The sequence below is a fragment of the Hyla sarda genome, chromosome 10 (genome assembly GCF_029499605.1).
Source record: "Hyla sarda isolate aHylSar1 chromosome 10, aHylSar1.hap1, whole genome shotgun sequence".
NCBI classification, from domain to species: Eukaryota; Metazoa; Chordata; class Amphibia; order Anura; family Hylidae; genus Hyla; species Hyla sarda.
The window spans coordinates 128,870,587-128,891,677 of NC_079198.1; the positions used below are offsets into that span (position 1 = coordinate 128,870,587).

General features: G+C 47.1%; 1 protein-coding gene across 2 annotated transcripts in view; it reads right to left on the reverse strand.

Annotated features, from left to right (window-relative positions):
- Positions 1-21,091, reverse strand: part of DISP3 (dispatched RND transporter family member 3) — a 170,648-nt gene that overhangs the window by 88,881 nt on the left and 60,676 nt on the right. For both annotated transcript variants that reach the window (XM_056544641.1, XM_056544642.1), the window contains exons 2-5: positions 17,091-18,017; positions 16,019-16,238; positions 6,256-6,392; positions 4,548-4,682 (exon numbers count right to left, since the gene is read on the reverse strand). In XM_056544641.1, coding sequence (XP_056400616.1) covers positions 4,548-4,682; positions 6,256-6,392; positions 16,019-16,238; positions 17,091-18,012 — 1,414 coding nt within the window. In that variant the 5' untranslated portion in view covers positions 18,013-18,017. The remainder of the gene's footprint in view (positions 1-4,547; positions 4,683-6,255; positions 6,393-16,018; positions 16,239-17,090; positions 18,018-21,091) is intronic.

Consider the following 21,091-nt stretch of genomic DNA (forward strand, 5'->3'; position numbering starts at 1 on the left):
TACAAATCCCATAGAACAGCACAAACCCTGCCACAGGACCCCTCAGGTTCCCTCTGCTTCCCTGGTGTCTGTGGCTCTGTTATTAATAGAGCCTGCCTGGACTAGGCTCTATCAATGGATCACAGAGCACACAGATCAATGGAGTTCAATAGAACTCTATTGATCTGTATGAGGAATCTAATGACTCCTCCTAAAAGTCCTCTAAGAGAATAATTAAGTGTAAAAAAAAATAAAAAAAAGTTTTACTAAAAATTTAAAAGACACACATTAACCCCTTCCATATTAAAAGTTCAAATCACCCCCTTTTCCTATATAAAAACATGTAAACATGATTAAAATAAACAGATTTGGTATCGCTGAGTGCGTAATTGTTCGATCTATTAAAATATAACATTATGTATCCCGTATGGTAAATGACTTAAATGTAAAAAAAAACACAGAATTGTAATTTTTATAATATCCTGGAAAAAAGTTAAAAGCAATTGTTACGCCTAGCGCTCCAGGTCCCCGCTCCTCCCCGGAGCGCTCACGGCGTCTCTCTCCCCGCAGCGCCCCGGTCAGTCCCGCTGACCGGGAGCGCTGCACTGTCATGGCCGTCGGGGATGCGATTCGCACAGCGGGACGCGCCCGCTCGCGAATCGCATCCCAGGTCACTTACCCGTCCCGGTCCCCTGCTGTCATATGCTGGCGCGCGCGGCTCCGCTCTCTAGGGCGCGCGCGCGCGCCAGCTCTCTGAGACTTAAAGGGCCAGTGCACCAATGATTGGTGCCTGGCCCAATTAGCTTAATTGGTTCCCACCTGCTCCCAGACTATATCTGCTCACTGCCCCTGCACTCCCTTGCCGGATCTTGTTGCCTTGTGCCACTGAAAGCGATTAGTGTGTCCAAAGCCTGTGTTGCCTGAACTTCTGCTATCCATCTTGACTACGAACCTTGCCGCCTGCCCCGACCTTCTGCTACGTCTGACCTTGCCTCTGCCTAGTCCTTCTGTCCCACGCCTTCTCAGCAGTCAGCGAGGTTGAGCCGTTGCTAGTGGATACGACCTGGTTGCTACTGCCGCAGCAAGACCATCCCGCTTTGCGGCGGGCTCTGGTGAACACCAGTAGCCTCTTAGAACCGGTCCACTAGCACGGTCCACGCCAATCCCTCGCTGACACAGAGGATCCACTACCTGCGAGCGGAATCGTGACAGTAGATCCGGCCATGGATCCCGCTGAGGTGCCGCTGCCAAGTCTCGCTGACCTTACCACGGTGGTCGCTCAGCAATCGCAGCAAATTGCCCAACAAGGACAGCAGCTGTCGCAGTTGACCGCCACGTTACAGCAACTTCTGCCTCTGCTACAGCAGCAACCATCTCCTCCGCCAGCTCCTGCACCTCCTCCGCAGCGAGTGGCCGCTCCTAGCCTCCGCTTGTCCCTGCCGGACAAATTTGATGGGAACTCTAAACTCTGCCGTGGATTTTTGTCTCAGTGTTCCCTGCATATGGAGATGTTGTCGGACTTGTTTCCTACAGAACGGTCTAAGGTGGCGTTCGTAGTAAGCCTTCTTTCAGGAAAGGCCTTGTCTTGGGCCACACCGCTCTGGGACCGCAATGATCCTGCCACAGCCACAGTCCAGTCCTTCTTCGCTGAAGTCCGGAGTGTCTTCGAGGAGCCAGCCCGAGCTTCTTCTGCCGAGACTGCCCTGTTGAACCTGGTCCAGGGTAATTCTTCAGTGGGCGAGTACGCCATCCAATTTCGTACTCTTGCTTCCGAGTTATCATGGAATAACGAGGCTCTCTGCGCGACCTTTAAAAAAGGCCTATCCAGTCGCATCAAGGATGTGCTGGCCGCACGAGAGATTCCTGCCAACCTGCAAGAACTCATCCATTTGGCTACCCGCATTGACATGCGTTTTTCTGAGCGACACCAAGAGCTCCGCCAGGAAAAAGACTTAGATCTCTGGGCACCTCTCCCACAGTATCCGTTGCAATCTACGCCTGGGCCTCCCGCCGAGGAGGCCATGCAAGTGGATCGGTCTCGCCTGACCCAGGAAGAGAGGAATCGCCGTAGGGAAGAAAATCTCTGTCTGTACTGTGCCAGTACCGAGCATTTCTTGGTGGATTGCCCTATCCGTCCTCCACGTCTGGGAAACGCACGCACGCACCCAGCTCACGTGGGTGTGGCGTCTCTTGGTTCTAAGTCTGCTTCTCCACGTCTCACGGTGCCCGTGCGGATTTCTCCTTCAGCCAACTCCTCCCTCTCAGCCGTGGCCTGCTTGGACTCTGGTGCCTCTGGGAATTTTATTTTGGAGTCGTTTGTGAATAAATTCCGCATCCCGGTGACCCGTCTCGTCAAGCCGCTCTACATTTCCGCGGTCAACGGAGTAAGATTGGATTGCACCGTGCGTTACCGCACAGAACCCCTCCTGATGTGTATTGGACCCCACCACGAAAGGATTGAGTTATTCGTCCTTCCCAACTGTACCTCTGAGGTCCTCCTCGGTCTGCCATGGCTCCGGCTTCATTCTCCCACCCTTGATTGGACCACCGGGGAGATCAAGAACTGGGACTCTGCCTGCCATAGGAAGTGCCTCACCCCCCCTCCCAGTCCCGTCAGGCAAGCCTCAGTGCCTCCTCATGGCCCCCGTCCTGGTGTCACACTGCCCCGTGCCAGGCTTCGCCCTCTGCCCTCCCTCCCCATTCCCACTCCTGCTGTACTGCCTGCCGTTGAGGAAACCCTCCATTCTTTCCTGGTGTCCTCATCCCAGGGGAGGCAGTTACCGGACAAAGAAAAGGGGAGACCTAAGGGGGGGGGGTACTGTTACGCCTAGCGCTCCGGGTCCCCGCTCCTCCCCGGAGCGCTCACGGCGTCTCTCTCCCCGCAGCGCCCCGGTCAGTCCCGCTGACCGGGAGCGCTGCACTGTCATGGCCGTCGGGGATGCGATTCGCACAGCGGGACGCGCCCGCTCGCGAATCGCATCCCAGGTCACTTACCCGTCCCGGTCCCCTGCTGTCATGTGCTGGCGCGCGCGGCTCCGCTCTCTAGGGCGCGCGCGCGCCAGCTCTCTGAGACTTAAAGGGCCAGTGCACCAATGATTGGTGCCTGGCCCAATTAGCTTAATTGGTTCCCACCTGCTCCCAGACTATATCTGCTCACTGCCCCTGCACTCCCTTGCCGGATCTTGTTGCCTTGTGCCACTGAAAGTGATTAGTGTGTCCAAAGCCTGTGTTGCCTGAACTTCTGCTATCCATCTTGACTACGAACCTTGCCGCCTGCCCCGACCTTCTGCTACGTCTGACCTTGCCTCTGCCTAGTCCTTCTGTCCCACGCCTTCTCAGCAGTCAGCGAGGTTGAGCCGTTGCTAGTGGATACGACCTGGTTGCTACTGCCACAGCAAGACCATCCCGCTTTGCGGCGGGCTCTGGTGAACACCAGTAGCCTCTTAGAACCGGTCCACCAGCACGGTCCACGCCAATCCCTCGCTGACACAGAGGATCCACTACCTGCGAGCGGAATCGTGACAGCAATTAAAAAGTCAGATCAATACCAAAATGATACCAATACAAAAAAATGATTATGGCGCAAAAAATTAGCCCTCCTACAGCCTTGTATGCGAAAACAAAGCTACAGGGGTCAGAAAATGGAAATTTAAAAAAATTCCAAAAAGTTCAGATTTTTTTTTTTAATTAGTAAAACATGAGGGAATCTATACAAATCTGGTATTGCTGTAATCAGACGACCTAAACTATCAAAACAAAATGTTATGTCAACCACAAGGTAAATGGCGTAGAAAAGAGAACCACCAAATTTGCAGAACTAACTTTTACTATTTCAATTTTACTTCACCAATATATATTTTTTGGTTTGGAGAATATGTTATAGAAAAGTAAAAATGTATCATTATAGTAGGTAGTTATGGCTATTATAGGGCGAGGAGGAAAAAACGAGAGTGTAAAAGCAAAAATTGGTCTGGGCAAGTGGATCGTCATGAGTGACAAGAAGATTTTGCTCCGCTTAAGTCCCATGGACAAGTAGTTTTTATAAAATCTCCACACCCCTGAGAGAATGTTTCTTCACCATCAAAGCCAGGTGACTCCACCAATAAATCCAGTAGTCCATGGTGTCTACCTAGCTTTGCTTGGAGATGATGCCTGTATGATTCCTAGAACACCTACTCTACTGTTTTAGTAACACAGGTTCTCAGTTTTAAAAAAAATTAGAAAATTTAGACAATGCTGCACATGGTGAGAGCAAAAGGTGGAGGACCCTTTGCCAATGCTACATTTTGGTGTTGTAAATACATGAACATACAACTGCTATGTAGATATATCCCTCGTGAATTATCATTCCGGACTTGTGATACCAGACAAACAGGGCTCAAGTTCTGCAGGGATGTATGGGAATGGAGTTCCTGCACTTTTTCCACAGCAGGAGCACTGTTCCCCTTAGCAGGAGTCCTGCAGGACCAGCCTTGAGTTTTTCCCCGGACTTGAGCCCTGCAGGTAAATATGTAACATGTTCCAATTCCAAGTCTATTGCTACTTTTGCAGTTACATAAAATACTCACCAATCCCAACAATGACGAAAGCTGCGACCCCATTGAGGATCCCGAGATATTGTATCCCGAAGGCCACGTGATACAGGAACAGGGCAACAAGGCAACTCAGACCGATGCTGGCAATCCCAAAGAAGGTGAGGAACACTGCACGGGAGGGGGAAAGAGAACTGAATGAATGATATTTCTCAGAATTTATGGCTGAATCCAACAATATGAAATTGGTGACCCTTTGACTTGATGTGTAGTGGCTATGGATAGCTAAACATGAGACCCTGAGCCTAAACAACCTTAAAGGGGTACTCCGGCAAAAAACATCTTATCCCCTATCAAAAAGATAGGGGATAAGATGTCTGATCATGGGGGTCTAGCTGCTGAGGACCCCCACAATCGCCGCTTCATACTAGCCATCACACCCACTCCCATAGACTTGAATGGAGGGGGCGTGGAGTCACGAACACGGAGGCTCCACCCTTCCGTGTTCTTGATGATGCTGCTGCCGGCCTGGAGATCGTGGGGGTCCCCAGCAATCTAACATCTTATCCCCTATCTTTTTGATAGGGGATAAGATGTTTATCGCCAGAGTACCCCTTTAACATGTTGGAATCTGATAGGAATAAAAAGATGAATGTAGAAGAACAGCAGAAATAAGAAGACTACAAAAGAGGAAGTAAAAAGGCAGATCAGATGAAGATAAAAGAGGAGGAGAGGGAGGAGCAAAAGAAGGAACAGGAGCAGACTAAGAGGAAAGAGGAAAGGAGAAACAAAGGAAGAGAAAAGAGGAGAAGGAGGAGACGATGAATAGCAGACAGGAGAAGGAGGAGGGAGAAGAGGTGTACAATAGGTAATAGTGGGGAAAGAAGAAGCAAAGAGAGAAATAGAAGGATGAGCAAAAGAGGAAATGGGAAAGAGCAAAGGAAGAAATGGGGGAGAAGAAGAAAAAAAGAAACGAGGAATGAACCAATAAAATAAATAAAGGGGAAGAAGGAGCAAAGGGAGAAATAGAGGATTAGAAGGAGAAAACAGGAAACAAAGGGATAAGATGAAGCAAAGGGAAAATCATGGGAGGAAGAGAAGCAAAATATGTAACAGCAGGGAAAGGAGGAGCAAAAGAGGAAATATGGTGTAAAGAAGGAGCAAGTGAGGAAAGAGAGGAAGATGAAGCAAATAGAAGGGAAAGAGATGGAAAAAAAAATAGGGGAGAAATAGAAGAAATAGAGGAAGGAGGAGGAGCAACAGAGGAAACAGAAGATGAAGGAGAAGGAAAAGTTTAACTAGAGGTAAAAGTTGAGCAAAGGAGAATATAGAGAGGACGAGCAAAAGGAATAAAGGAAGAAAAGCCAAAAAAAAAAGAGATACAGAGGAAGCAAAAGGGAAGAATAAAAGAAGAAACACTCTGGAGCAGGGACAAAGAAAGAGATGGGAAGAAGGAAAAGAGGAAACAATAATGAGAACTAGAGGGAGAAAGAAGACAAAAAAAATCAGAGGAAGAAGAAGCTAAAGAGGAAAAAGAAAAAGGAGGAAATAGAAAAGAAGGAGAACAACAGAGGGAGATGCAGAAGAGAGAAGGAGAAGCAAAAGGAGAACTAGAAGAAGGATGAATGATTGGCCAAAGAAGAAAAGGAAAAAAGAGGAAGAGCGAGGAAAGTGACTGGAGCAGAAGAGGGAGAAGAATCTGCAGATGAGGACGAGGTGGACACGTCTGGAGGGGACACTGTACCGGAGAAGGAGGTGAGGATATACACCAAGATGGCGATACAGCTGCTGCTGATGAAGGCCAGTAACATGTCATTGTTAAATGTCGTTCTCACTTCATAGTCGAACAGGTCGGTCCCTCCATACAGAACCTGAACTTTACTGACAAAACCAAAGGGAAAAATAAAAATGTTATTTACATTTATCATAAACATTACAAACATCATCATTTTACTTACATGTATTTATACCCTAACATTTATAATAAATACTTACTGAGCCCTATGGGACAAAGAACGGTAACTGACCTGGTTATGACTAGACTAAGCCTGTATTGTGATCTCCAGTCCCTGTATATAAACACTGGTGTAGTCAGGAGTGATATCACAGCGGTATCACAGCACGTCTATTGGCTGCCATTGTTGAGCCCATGAGGAATTCAACTTTCTATTGACTTCAAATGGCTTTTAAAGTTTATCTTTTGCTGAGAAAATGGAAAAGAAGTGGTTCTGGAATCCTGTTAATGAACCAGGAGGCCCTGGATGAGCTGAACTTTAATTCTAAAAATCAATATAAATATATAAATTCAAAAAACCAAGGTGAGAGCAAATAATGATAATGGGAGGTGGTCAGAAGAGAAGGCAGAGCTACTGAATGGGTTCTTTAGTTCTGTATATTAAAAAAAAAGATAAAAGGAGCTGATGTAGACAGGGCCAGTGCTGAGGAGCTGATGTATGTGGGGCCAGTGCTGAGGAGCTGATGTATGTGGGGCCAGTGCTGAGGAGCTGATGTAGACGGGGCCAGTGCTGAGGGACTGATGTAGGCGGAGCCAGTGCTGAGGAGCTGATTTAGGTGGGGCCAGTGCTGAGGAGTTGATGTAGATGGGGCCAGTGCTGAGGAACTGATGTATGTGGGGCCAGTGCTGAGGAGCTGATGTATGTGGGGCCAGTGCTGAGGAGCTGATGTATGTGGGGCCAGTGCTGAGGAGCTGATGTAGACGGGGCCAGTGCTGAGGAACTGATGTATGTGGGGCCAGTGCTGAGGAGCTGATGTATGTGGGGCCAGTGCTGAGGAGCTGATGTATGTGGGGCCAGAGCCGAGGAGCTGATGTATGTGGGGCCAGTGCTGAGGAGCTGATGTAGGTGGGGCCAGTGCTGAGGAGCTGATGTAGGTGGGGCCAATGCTGAGGAGTAGTGATGAGCGGCATAGGCCATATTCGAATTCGCGATATTTTGCGAATATATGGACGAATATTTGTCATATATTCGCGAAATTTGCATATTCATTTTTTTGCGCATATGCAAAAATATATGCGCATATTCACGAATATTGAGCCCTCCCTTCTTTAATGGTATAGGGAACTGTGACTAGTGCATTAGTTCTGTGATTTTTTGCCCATTGAAACCAATAGGTCCATTGTGGTCTATGGGGATTTCAAGCCATGTAAGGCTGGGTTCACACTACGTTTTCTCCCATACGGGAGCGCATACGGCAGGGGGGAGCTAAAACCTCGCGCTCCCGTATGCCACCGTATGCGCTCCCGTATGTCATTCATTTCAATGAGCCGGCCGGAGTGAAACGTTCGGTCCGGTCGGCTCATTTTTGCGCCGTATGCGCTTTTACAACCGGACCTAAAACCGTGGTTGACCACAGTTTTAGGTCCGGTTGTAAAAGCGCATACGGCGCAAAAATGAGCCGTCCGGACCGAATGTTTCACTCCGGCTGGCTCATTGAAATGAATGACATACGGGAGCGCATACGAAGGCTTACGGGAGCGCGAGGTTTTAGCTCCCCCCTGCTGTATGCGCTCCCGTATGGGAGAAACGTAGTGTGAACCCAGCCTAAGACAGTATGCTAAGCAGGACCATCTTGGCAGCACAGTGGATGGGAGACCACCAGGGGTTTGAGTCCCGGGGTGGGACAGAGTTTTACAGTGTTGTGGCTTAACTTTTTTGCTGAGCTGCCCATAGCAACCAATCAGATCGTTTCTTTCATTTTTCACAAGGCCTCTGCAAAATGAAAGAAGCAATCTGAATGGTTGCCATGGGCAACTCAGAAACTTTTCCTGGAAAAGTTTCTGAGTTGCCCATAGCAACCAGACTACTTCCTTCATTTTTCAGAGGCCTTTTAAAAAATGAAGGAATAAATCTGATTGTTTGCTATGGGCAACTGCACAACTCTTCCTCTACACTGGTGGTATAGGGAACTGTGATTAGTGCATTAACTCCGTTGTGGTCTATGGGGATCTTACACCATGTAAAACAGTATGCTAAGCAGGACCGTCTCGGCAGCACAGTGGGATGGGAGACCACCACGGGTTCAAGTCCCGGGGTGGGACAGAGTCTTACAGTGTTGTGGTTTAACTTTACTTTCCTGGAAAAGCAGCTGAGTTGCCCATAGCAACCAATCAGATTGCTTCTTTCATTTTTCACAAGGCCTCTGCAAAATGAAAGAAGCGATCTGATTGGTTGCTATGGGCAACTCAGAAACTTTTCCTCTGGACAGGTTTTGATAAATCTCCCTCTATGGGGGAGATTAATCAAAACCTGTCCAGAGGAAAAATTTCTGAGTTGCCCATTCACAGTTCCCTATACCATTAAATAAGGGAGGACTCAATATTCGCGAATATGCACATATGCGCATATATTTTCGCATATGCGCATAAAATTTGGCATATGTGAAAAAAAACTGAATATTCGTAATTACAAATATATAGTGCTATATTCGTCATATTCGCGAATATGCGATATTCGCGATTAAAATTCGAATTGCGAATATTCGTGAGCAACACTACTGAGGAGCGGATGTAGGTGGGGCCAGTGCTGAGGAGCTGATGTATGTGGGCCAGTGCTGAGGAGCTAATGTAGGCAGGGCCAGTGCTGAGGAGCTGATGTAAGCTGGGTCAGTGCTGAGGAGCTGATGTATGTGGGGCCAGTGCTGAGGAGCTGATGTAAGCTGGGTCAGTGCTGAGGAGCTGATGTAAGCTGGGTCAGTGCTGAGGAGCTGATGTATGTGGGGCCAGTGCTGAGGAGCTGATGTATGTGGGGTCAGTGCTAAGGAGCTGATGTAAGCTGGGTCAGTGCTGAGGAGCTGATGTAAGCTGGGTCAGTGCTGAGGAGCTGATGTATGTGGGGCCAGTGCTGAGGAGCTGATGTATGTGGGGCCAGTGCTGAGGAGCTGATGTATGTGGTGCCAGTGCTGAGGAGCTGATGTATGTGGGGCCAGTGCTGAGGAGCTGATGTAAGCTGGGTCAGTGCTGAGGAGCTGATGTAAGCTGGGTCAGTGCTGAGGAGCTGATGTATGTGCGGCCAGTGCTGAGGAGCTGATGTATGTGGGGCCAGTGCTGAGGAGCTGATGTATGTGGGGTCAGTGCTGAGGAGCTGATGTATGTGGGGCCAATGCTGAGGAGCTGATGTATGTGGGGCCAGTGCTGACGAGCTGATGTATGTGGGGCCAGTGCTGAGGAGCTGATGTATGTGGGGCCAGTGCTGAGGAGCTGATGTAAGCTGGGTCAGTGCTGAGGAGCTGATGTATGTGGGGCCAGTGCTGAGGAGCTGATGTATGTGGGGCCAGTGCTGAGGAGCTGATGTATGTGGGGTCAGTGCTGAGGAGCTGATGTATGTGGGGTCAGTGCTGAGGAGCTGATGTATGTGGGGCCAATGCTGAGGAGCTGATGTATGTGGGGCCAGTGCTGACGAGCTGATGTATGTGGGGCCAGTGCTGATGAGCTGATGTATGTGGGGCCAGTGCTGAGGAGCTGATGTAAGCTGGGTCAGTGCTGAGGAGCTGATGTAAGCTGGGTCAGTGCTGAGGAGCTGATGTATGTGGGGCCAGTGCTGAGGAGCTGATGTATGTGGGGCCAGTGCTGAGGAGCTGATGTATGTGGGGTCAGTGCTGAGGAGCTGATGTATGTGGGGTCAGTGCTGAGGAGCTGATGTATGTGGGGCCAATGCTGAGGAGCTGATGTATGTGGGGCCAGTGCTGACGAGCTGATGTATGTGGGGCCAGTGCTGAGGAGCTGATGTATGTGGGGCCAGTGCTGAGGAGCTGATGTATGTGGGGCCAGTGTTGACGAGCTGATGTATGTGGGGCCAGTGTTGACGAGCTGATGTATGTGGGGCCAGTGCTGAGGAGCTGATGTATGTGGGGCCAGTGCTGAGGAGCTGATGTATGTGAGGCCAGTGCTGAGGAGCTGATGTATGTGGGGCTAATGCTGAGGAGCTGATGTGTGTGGGGCCAGTGCTGAGGAGCTGATGTATGTGGGGCCAGTGCTGACGAGCTGATGTATGTGGGGCCAGTGCTGAGGAGCTGATGTATGTGGGGCCAGTGCTGAGGAGCTGATGTATGTGGGGCCAGTGCTGACGAGCTGATGTATGTGGGGCCAGTGCTGACGAGCTGATGTATGTGGGGCCAGTGCTGACGAGCTGATGTATGTGGGGCCAGTGCTAACGAGCTGATGTATGTGGGGCCAGTGCTGACGAGCTGATGTATGTGGGGCCAGTGCTGACGAGCTGATGTATGTGGGGCCAGTGCTGACGAGCTGATGTATGTGGGGCCAGTGCTGACGAGCTGATGTATGTGGGGCCAGTGCTGACGAGCTGATGTATGTGGGGCCAGTGCTGACGAGCTGATGTATGTGGGGCCAGTGCTGACAGCACTGACTTAATGTAAATATGGTCCAACAAAAATTAAATAAAGTGAAGGTAAGCAAATTTCCAGGACAAGATTGACTACACCCAAGAATTCTTACAGAAACAAGTTCAGCTATTTCTGTAGCCTTGTTCATAATATTAAGAGATTCTTTGGTGTCTGAGTATTTGGGCATCCACTTAGCCGTTGGCTGTCCGGGCATGCTGGGAGTTGTAGTTTTGCAACAGCTGGAGGCAATCTGGTTATGAAACCCTGGCATAAAGGGAAGCAATGAAGCACAACGATGTAAGGAAGGATACAAAGTGAATATTAAAAAAAAAAAAAATATCTGGAGTTTTAGAAACATCATTTACTGTAACACAAATTGCCGTTTCCATGTAACAATCAGTGTATTTGCTTAGAAATTCCGAGAAAAGACAAATAATGAATTCTAATGGAAATGTTCCAAAAATCTCTTGTACATATGCGACAAAATCAGTGGAACATGGTGTCAGCGGCAGAGTCTGATGTAATGCTGGGCTCCGCCTGATAATGTCACATCTCCGATAATAATCAGATAAGTGATGGATTCTGGGTATTCAGCTGCACAGTCCAAGGTGACGGCTCAGGAATTGTATTAGTACCAGATACTCACATCATAAAAACACAGCAACGCTGCAAAAAAACGGAGGAGATACTAAAAAGGCTTAAGGTATGACTGTATGGCTCATAAAGCCGAGTAATCAATCAGGAAGCTCTTATATGCCCGTCGTACCCACATCCGGCCAGCGGGGGCAGTAAAGAAACAAGATCTCAACTCAATTTTCTTTATTGCATCTTTAATGTTTAAAAATGTTTTACTGCCGCCTTTTACTGCCTTTTGTTAATGGGCCGTTAGTATCCGCTTAATGGGTTAGGTTTCACTAATTTATCTTATGAGGCCGCTCATGGAAACCCGATTTCTTCAATAATACTCTACAAAGAGAATACATTCATAAAGCCTGCAATATATTGGAGATATCATTCGATTTTACACTGCTAATTATTTTACTTAATCATTTATATGGAAAAGACAGTATTGTATATTTAAGGTTTACTGGGATCCAGATAAAATCATTGCTGCATTGTTCGAGCTTACATTTTGTATTCGGGTAATGGGCCAGATTAAAGGGGACATCCAGAATTGGGAAAACATTGCTGCTTTATTTCAGAAACAGCGCCACTAATGTCTTCAGGTTGTGTGTGTTATTGCAGTTAAAGTTACAAAACCTTTTTATATGTTATTACTGATGAAAATTAAAGAACTTTTGTAATATGGTTGTTAATTTTTTTAAAATATTGGCTCCTAAAATCCCACCACTAGGGGTCCCCACACCTACTGGGAAACTAACCAGTCCTGCAGCAGCATAAACTTGTCCCTGAGTCATGGACAAGAGATGACTCATGGATAAGACTTCAAGAACAGACACACCAATCACCTCCCACCACAACAGAGGAACACCCTCCTCCCACCACACACCAATTACCTCCCACCACAACAGAGGAACACCCCCCTCCCACCACACACCAATCACCTCCCACCACCACAGAGGAACCCCCCCTCCCACCACACACCAATCACCTCCCACCACAACAGAGGAACACTCCCCTCCCACCACACACCAATCACCTCCCACCACAACAGAGGAACACCCCCCTCCCACGACACACCAATCACCTCCCACCACAACAGAGGAACCCCCCTCCCACCACACACCAATCACCTCTAACCACCACAAAGAGGGAAACGCCCCCTCCCACCACACAACACTTACCTTCCACCACAACAGAGGAACACCCCCCTCCCAAAACACATCAATCACCTCCCACCACCACAAAGAGGGACACGCCCCCTCCCAACACCCACCGATCATCTCCCAGCACCAAAAGGTGGGACACACCCCCTCCCACCACATACCAATCACCTCCCATCACCACAAGGAGGGACACACTCTTTCCCCTGAGAGGTATTTCTAACATGGTGAGCTAATGAAAAGAGAGATTTTTATAACAAATATAGGTGATAGAGTAATATATGAGTATATATATATATATATATATATATATATATATATATATGTGTGTGTGTGTGTGTTTTTTTTTGTTTTTGTGGCATCTGACAGGTATTTTAAGTTCCATTGAAGTGAATGGAGCAGAATTGTAATACCACAAACAACCTGAGGACAGGTGTGATGCTGTTTTTAGAAGAAATTTGTTTGATTAGGGGTCCTGTGCGATCTCTATAATGGAATAGAGGGATGGCACAATCCACGCTCTATTCAGTATGGAGATTCAGGACTCTATTCCAAAGACCATGGGGAGACCGTGCCGGGCTTCTGCCATCATTGTTTATGGAAAAGGGAACTCCTGAACAGTTTTATGGGGGATATTACATCCCTGAGATGGGTCGTCCACTCCAAGGCACCTGTTTCTGCATCTATAGTACATTGGCTGTTACTGGAATAGGTTGATGATCCTTTTTTGGGAGATTCACCATTATATGGGTGAACCAGGCAGATCTGGCTCATGATTCGGGACATCTGGCGGACACATACGAGCCACAAGAAAACCCAATGATAATATTGTACACAAACGAATCACGACCCATGAGCATGACCACCAACCAGATCCAAAAGAGTTTGGAACTGTGGCCCAAACTGTGGCTCTCCAGACAGGACTGGTGCAAGGATTTTCGTCACCCTGGGCAAAAGCTAATTTTGCTGCTCCATTGACTTCGCTCTTTGACACACCCCACCTTACTACTGGGGTGACACACTGTAACAAACCTCCTCATGCTGCTGGCTGAACTAGTAGTTTGGATGCTGGTTGTCTAAGTTTCTTGTGGCAGGCAAAGCGGCGCCCCCGTCAAGAGGTTGCTCTAGTCGGCTGCCTATTTTGCCTATAGGCAGAGCCGGCCCTGCCTCCAGATGTTGCAAAACTTCAACTCCCAGCATGCCTGGACAGCCGCTGGCTGTCCGGGCATGCTGGGAGTTGAAGTTTTGCAACATCTAGAGGGCCACAGTTTGAGTCCACTGGTTTAGAGGATATTACTGTGAACCACGGTTCCATGGTGGTGACCCTATTGCATAGCACCCACTTATTTGAAAAAATAAACAAAAACCTTCAAAGCTATCCATCCAACATCCATGGTCCCTCTTGAGGTGTATATAAAGTGGTGTATATAAAGCAGAGGGACTAGTAGTGTAGGGTGGCATGACCCTTGGGTTGTCTCCGCCTTGTGGCTAAAATCCTGCCATTGATCTAGAAAGATCTATGAACGGAGTCTTCTTCCTATAGAAGCTTCTTTATATAGACACCATAACCCTTACAGGGAGAGTCGCATAATGAAAGGGTAACTTGATTTGCAAATACATTATCTTCTTTGTTCTCATATTTCTCCGGCTTTTCAGGCTCGTCTGGAGTTTTTCTACTTTGTTCTCCGGTAAAAAAATTGCTGATATCTGCAGAAAATGAGCTCGAGATAGCAGAAAAATGTGGGAAGATACGTGAAGACAATCCTATTTAATAGGATAATAAGGTGTCAATCGGGAGAGGCGCAGGTGAGGACTACACTGCACCGTCAGCGAGAAGACAGGAATGGATGGAATGGGAAAGTGACAAACTGTACTGACTTGATATCGGTGCAAGTCTGTGCGATGTATTCAGTCCGAGGACCATCATAAATATCCAGGGGGACATATCATGAAAATCAATCTGTGGTGGCTTATGAACTAGGATCCACATGGCTTTTTATAAATGAAATGGTCTTGGGGTCAGCATTTGGTCCTGACAGCTGTGAGGTCTACTGATTGCTTGGCAGGGCCGGCTCTGCCTATAGGCAAAATAGGCAGCCGCCTAGAGCGCTTTCTTGTTGGGGGATGCCGCTCTGCCTGCCACAAGAAAGTTAGACAACCAGCATCCAAACCACTCACTCAGTTAGCAGCATGAGGAGGAGGTTTGTTACAGTGTGTCAACTCAGTGGTAAGGTGGGGCATGTCAAAGGGCGGGCCACTGGGCGCAGTCAATGGGGCGGCAAAATTAGCCTTTGCCTAGGGTGACAAAAACCTTTGCACCAGCCCTGTTGCTTGGAAACCTATGAGAGGTCTATGAAGTGTATGGATCACCAAGAACAGACTAGACAAGTGATCTGTACAGTTCCAGGACTACTAAGAGTGGTCCATAGGGTGTCTGGACTGATGTGAGAGGTCTATAAAGTGCATGGACCATGATGAGAGGTCTATAGATTGTATGGAGGTGTGTAAACTGCCTATACCCCACATAGTTGTGCGGCTGTTGTCGTCATTGATCAGGTGATCTAATAAACATGGTCCACAATTACAAATTGAGTACAGAAATTGTGAAATGTACATGGACCACAGGATAAGTAGCTGATCGCAGGGGGTCTGACCGCTGGGACCCCCAGCAATCTCCGAAATGGGACCAGGTTCTCAGTGAGGAGCGTGTGCAGTAGACGACATGAGTTCCAAGAGACCTGAGTACAACCAATGGAGGGGGGGGGGGGGGGTACACCTTAAAGGGGTACTCCGCTGCTCAGCGTTTGGAACAAGTTGACGACCGTCACGCCCCTCCCATAGACTTGCATTGAGGGGGTGGGGCGTGACATCATGAGGGGGCGGGGCTATGACGTCACGAGCTCCCGGCGTCGGCTCCAGCATTTGGAACAATTTGTTCCAAACACTGAGCAGCGGAGTACCCCTTTAAATTGAGCATCTGAGATGTAGAAAGTAACCTGCACAATGCAGGAACATTCATGTGTCGTGTATTGTGTGTAATGTTATCAAGTGATGAAACTTAATTTTCTTTTATTTTCTCTATCATTTTATTGTAAATAAATTGTAATATTTTGTTGAAAGTTTTATACCCAAAATTGCATTGAAAAGTGTTCTTCTATCAAGGTGGTCTTCTCAAAGAACATGGCCACTATAGTAAATGTATGGTGGAGTGAAAGTCCATCATGCTAAATCTGGTCTGGATAAGGAAACGGTCTTCTCAAAGACACGGGCAATTGTAGAGGTTTCACTGTATATAACGGTCCACAGGGGGCAGTATTACAGTACAGTCTGTATATTTTGTGAATATTACCGATATGTAAAAATTACCTTGTGGATTCTTTTGATAAGACGCTTATATAGGAGATGACAAAGTTTTGGAACTTCCTGTGCTGCTCCTCCCATCGATCCTCCACTGAGTAGTAATTCGGTAATGGAGCCCCAAACAATATTTCACTGCGCAGAAGAGAACTCTTGAGGTTTTCTGTGGTGAGAGCCTCATCTACATACCAGTAGAACTCGGGATGGGTCATTGCCAGCTTTAAAGATCCTACAAGAAAAATTGTCATTAGTCAATATGCTATTTTTCTAAGCAGGGCTCGTGCACTCTATAGATATTCCGCTTACAGCAGAATCCCATTGACCTCAATGGGATTCTGCTGCTCAGTCTACACTACAGAAGTTCTGATGCTAATTTCCACGCAAAATAAGCTCTGATTCTGGGTGGTGCTAATTCTACAAGTAAATTAGCCCTAAGCGTTGCAGTGAAGACATGAGTGGACCAATGTGCTTATGTGGAGCTGTGATGGAGTCTCTCAATACTCAAGGACATGTCTTTATAGAAATGGGAAAAAGGGAGGTGACTGACAATTATTTTCTTGTTAGACTACGTTGACACAGTGGAGTTACTGTGATTCGGCTCAGTTTCATTCTGCAAAGCTGGCTGAAGATAATTTTTTTTTAAAGTTTTGCAGAATTTGTGCGGAATTAATGCAGAATTTCTGTGCGCTCAACACACACATTCAGGCCAAAATTCAGAGGCGGAATTCTGCAAAAACTATTGACAGATTCAATGTTTTTGAAGAATTCAGAATGCAGAATTTACACTGAAGAAATTCTGCTGGGTGAATGCCGAATCCCCACTCTACACAATGTGCAATAAAATTTGGAATATTTCCAGCAGATTCCGCTCAGAAATTCTTCCGTGTGAACATAGCCTTACTGTTATTCCTAATTTTTTATTGGTTGTTTGTTATGCAGCTATACCAAATGTAACCCATACTCCTGGGGAGCCTTCTGTGGGCCAGAAAAGAACAAACAAATTGCCATCAAGGTGTTTGATTCAGTGTTGTTTTCAGAAAAACTGGTCTCAAAAGTATACTTTAGCGGTATAGAGACTTACCATGTACGTCAGCCAAGTCCTGTCCCATTCCATCATAGTAGATCTTTCCCCCTTTCTCTGTAGGGAAGAAGTAAGTAAGAAGTGAACTCGGAGGTGAGCAGTAGGAGTAGGATCCAAGTGGAAGGTCCTTGAGAACCTCATGAGGTTTCCAACAAAATTCCCGGAAGTGTGGGTGATCCATGATCTTCCTCTCAATCTTGTGTATGGTCATCAAACGTTCCTTTGTAAATATGTTATTTTCCTCATCTCCCCTGGCCAAGAAGATAAGCTCAATCCGCCAGTGAGCATGGCTCTGAGTGTTGGGAGTAATGTAAACACCTGAAAACTCCTTCTCCGAAGCCCCGCGAGGGTGACGAGACTGGTTGGCAGCAGAGGACAAGAGCACTGAAGACTCGGTGGCTGTGAAGTTAGTTCTTTCGGTACTATTGTGCCACACAGAGTTCCTTTTAACCCTTACAGGGCTATCTGTCTGAGATGTGTTAAGGTGGAGCTGCTGAAGCTGCTCGAAGATTAACCGTTGCAATGTTTCGGAGGTAAAATCTGCAACGTCCCTCCTGTTCCTCCCCCAGGTGCCAAACTGGGATTTGAGAGCTAGGGTGAGGGCGTCAAACCTCTGGGAGGACTCATGGTTGCGAATCTCAAAAGCATTGTAGGAGATGTCAATGTCAAGGGTCGGGTAATGTACAAACATGATGATGGAAAGGACCACGGGGACTAGACATCCTAAAGCCAACAGAAAGGTGGCACAGTAAACATTGGTGAATATCCATCCCACTATGTTCCAAAATTCACAGGTCGGCATGGCATCTTTTATAGGCTTAGAAGTCCACTGGCAAGCATTACAGATGGGCGACCGGAAGGACATCTCATCATCCTCATCGTCAAACCAAGCATCTTGTAACAAGGGGTCATCTGTGTCCATAGTCCCTGAAGAGCAAAGGACATGGAGAAAACATGATTACAGACTTATATCTAATGGTGATTATTCATCATATGTCTCCGGCTACAAACATAACAGAGTTTACAAAACAGCCTTAAAGGAGAACTCCAGCCAAGATAACTTATGATTGCAGGCCCCCCCCCCCGCAACTGCTGGGACCTTCAACTCTGGAACGGGACCCCGACTCTCTCAGCGAGGAGTGTGTGTCATCTACCATTAATTTCTTTGGGAGTGCCGATGATGCCCATGTGCTATACTCTGGTCTCTTCAGCGCTCCCATAGAAATGAATGGAGCGTGTGCAGTCTACCGCACATGCTCCTCGCTGAGAACCGGGTCCTATTCTAGAGATAGCAGGGGTCCCATCATTCGGACCCTCCGCGATCTGCAATGAAGGGTGGTGCACTTTGCTATTCCTAGGAAGCAGGCCGTTAGGGGATGATGGGTGTTGTAGTTTTGCAACAGGCTAGGGAAAAACTGTGGATGGCAACTGTTCAAATCTTCTGCAGCGCCTCAACAGGGAAAATAAAGCATTACATTGAACTCACTGAAATCAATAGGTTGTCCAAGCAATGCTGATCTCCACACTGTGTTATGTTACCTTGTTTTAGTTATTCCTGATTATATATTTTTTTCAACCAGTGTACCTCAAGCTGTTGAAAAACTACAACTCCCAGCATACCCGGACAGCCAAAGGCTGTCTGGGCATGCTGGGATTTGCAGTTTTGCAACAGCTAGAGATGCACTGGTTGGGAAACACTGTATTTTATCACTGTTAGAGTAGATTTATAATGGAACCAATAGGTCGGGGCCCCCAGCACTGTTCCCTCCGGGGTCCTTGGTGCCTCAGTCCTGACACTGTTAAGGTTTATTAGAAAAGAAGGAAGCGTTCCTCCGCTCCTGTATACATTTATTGCTTGTTTTATACAATTTGCCCAGGACTAAATGTCAGCCGGATTCCTGCCTTCTGCAGCTGCATTTCTATTACGGGATCCACGCTCGCTACAATAAAATCTAATCAGTTTACGCACCAGAACCTTTTTGTGGCATTCTGATTTATATATGCATTGTGCAGAAAACAGGATCTGATTTATGACTACAATATCTTATATTTACAGATACCAGGGCAGCTTATCTAAAGGCTGGAGGAATAAAGAACGTGCTCAAGCTTTTTCCATGCGCCCAGCGATTCTACGGCAAACCAGAAAATAAAAGGTATAATAATTTAAAAATATATATTTTTTCAACACAAAGTAAGAAAAAAAAAAGAATAAATTAATTAAAAGAAAATAAAGGTATACATGTGAAAAAAATATGGGTATACATATGATTTATTTATAGAAGGTATAAGAAAATAAAAGTTATAAAAAAAAAAAGAAAGAAAGAAAGATTAAAAAAATTAATGAAAATAAATTATATCTATATTATAAAAAGGTATACATATGAAAACTACATATATTTAGATATTAATACATATATATTTTTATTTCTATATTTTCATTATAATAATTGAATACACATATCTCTCTCTCTCTCTATTATATATATATATATATATATATATATATATATTTATTTTATTTGTATATATATATATATATATATATATATATATATATATATATATATATATATATCGTATATACTCGAGTATAAGCCGACCCGAGTATAAGCCGAGGCCCCTAATTTCAACCCAAAATCCCACTAAAAGTTATTGACTCGAGTATAAGCCTAGGGTGGGAAATACATCATCCCCCCCTGTCATCATCCAGACCCCCGTCATTAACATCCTCATCATCATCACCGCCTGTCATCATCCAGACCCTCATCATCATCACCTGTCATCATCCCCTTGTCATCATCCCACACATCCCCCCTTCATCATCCCCTTGTCATCATCCCCACCCCCTTCATCATCCCCTTGTCATCATCCCACACCCCCCCTTCATCATCCCCTTGTCATCATCCCCACCCCCCTTCATCATCCCCTTGTAATCATCCCACACCCCCCCTTCATCATCCCCTTGTCATCATCCCACACCCCCCCTTCATCATCCCCTTGTCATCATCCCCACCCCCCTTCATCATCCCCTTGTAATCATCCCACACCCCCCCCCTTCATCATCCCCTTGTAATCATCCCACACCCCCCCTTCATCATCCCCTTGTAATCATCCCACACACCCCCCCTTCATCATCCCCTTGTCATCATCCCCACCCCCCTTCATCATCCCACACCCCCCCTTCATCATCCTCTTGTCATCATCCGCCCTCAGTGGTTTTCAACCTGCGGACCTCCAGAGGTTTCAAAACTACAACTCCCAGCAAGCCCGGGCAGCCATCGGCTGTCCGGGCTTGCTGGGAGTTGTAGTTTTGAAGCCTCCGGAGGTCCGCAGGTTGAAGACCACTGCGGCCTTCGACATCATCCAGCCCCCTCTCACCCCCTTTAGTTCTGTACAGTACTCACCTCCGCTCGGCGCTGGTCCGGTGCTGCAGGACTGTCCGGTGAGGAGGTTGTCCGGTGGGATAGTGGTTCCGGGCTGCTATCTTCACTGGGGGCGCCTCTTCTCCGCGCTGCGGGCCCGGAATAGAGGCGTTGCCTGGACGATGACGCAGAAGTACGTTGGTAATGAACGTATCTCTGCGTCGTCGTCAAGGCAACGTGACTATTCTGGGGCCGGGCCCGAAGCGCTTAGAAGAGGCCTCCCCGGTGAAGATAGCAGCCCGGAACCACTATCCCACCGGACCACCTCCTCTCCGGACAGTCCTGCAGCACCGGACCAGCGCCGAGCGGAGGTGAGTACTGTACAGAACTAAAGGGGGGTGAGAGGGGGCTGGATGATGTCGAAGGCCGCAGTGGTCTTCAACCTGCGGACCTCCGGAGGTTTCAAAACTACAACTCCCAGCAAGCCCGGACAGCCGATGGCTTGAGTATAAGCCGAGGGGGGTGTTTTCAGCACGAAAAATCGTGCTGAAAAACTCGGCTTATACTCGAGTATATACGGTATATATATATATATATATATATATATATATATATATATATATATATATATATATATAT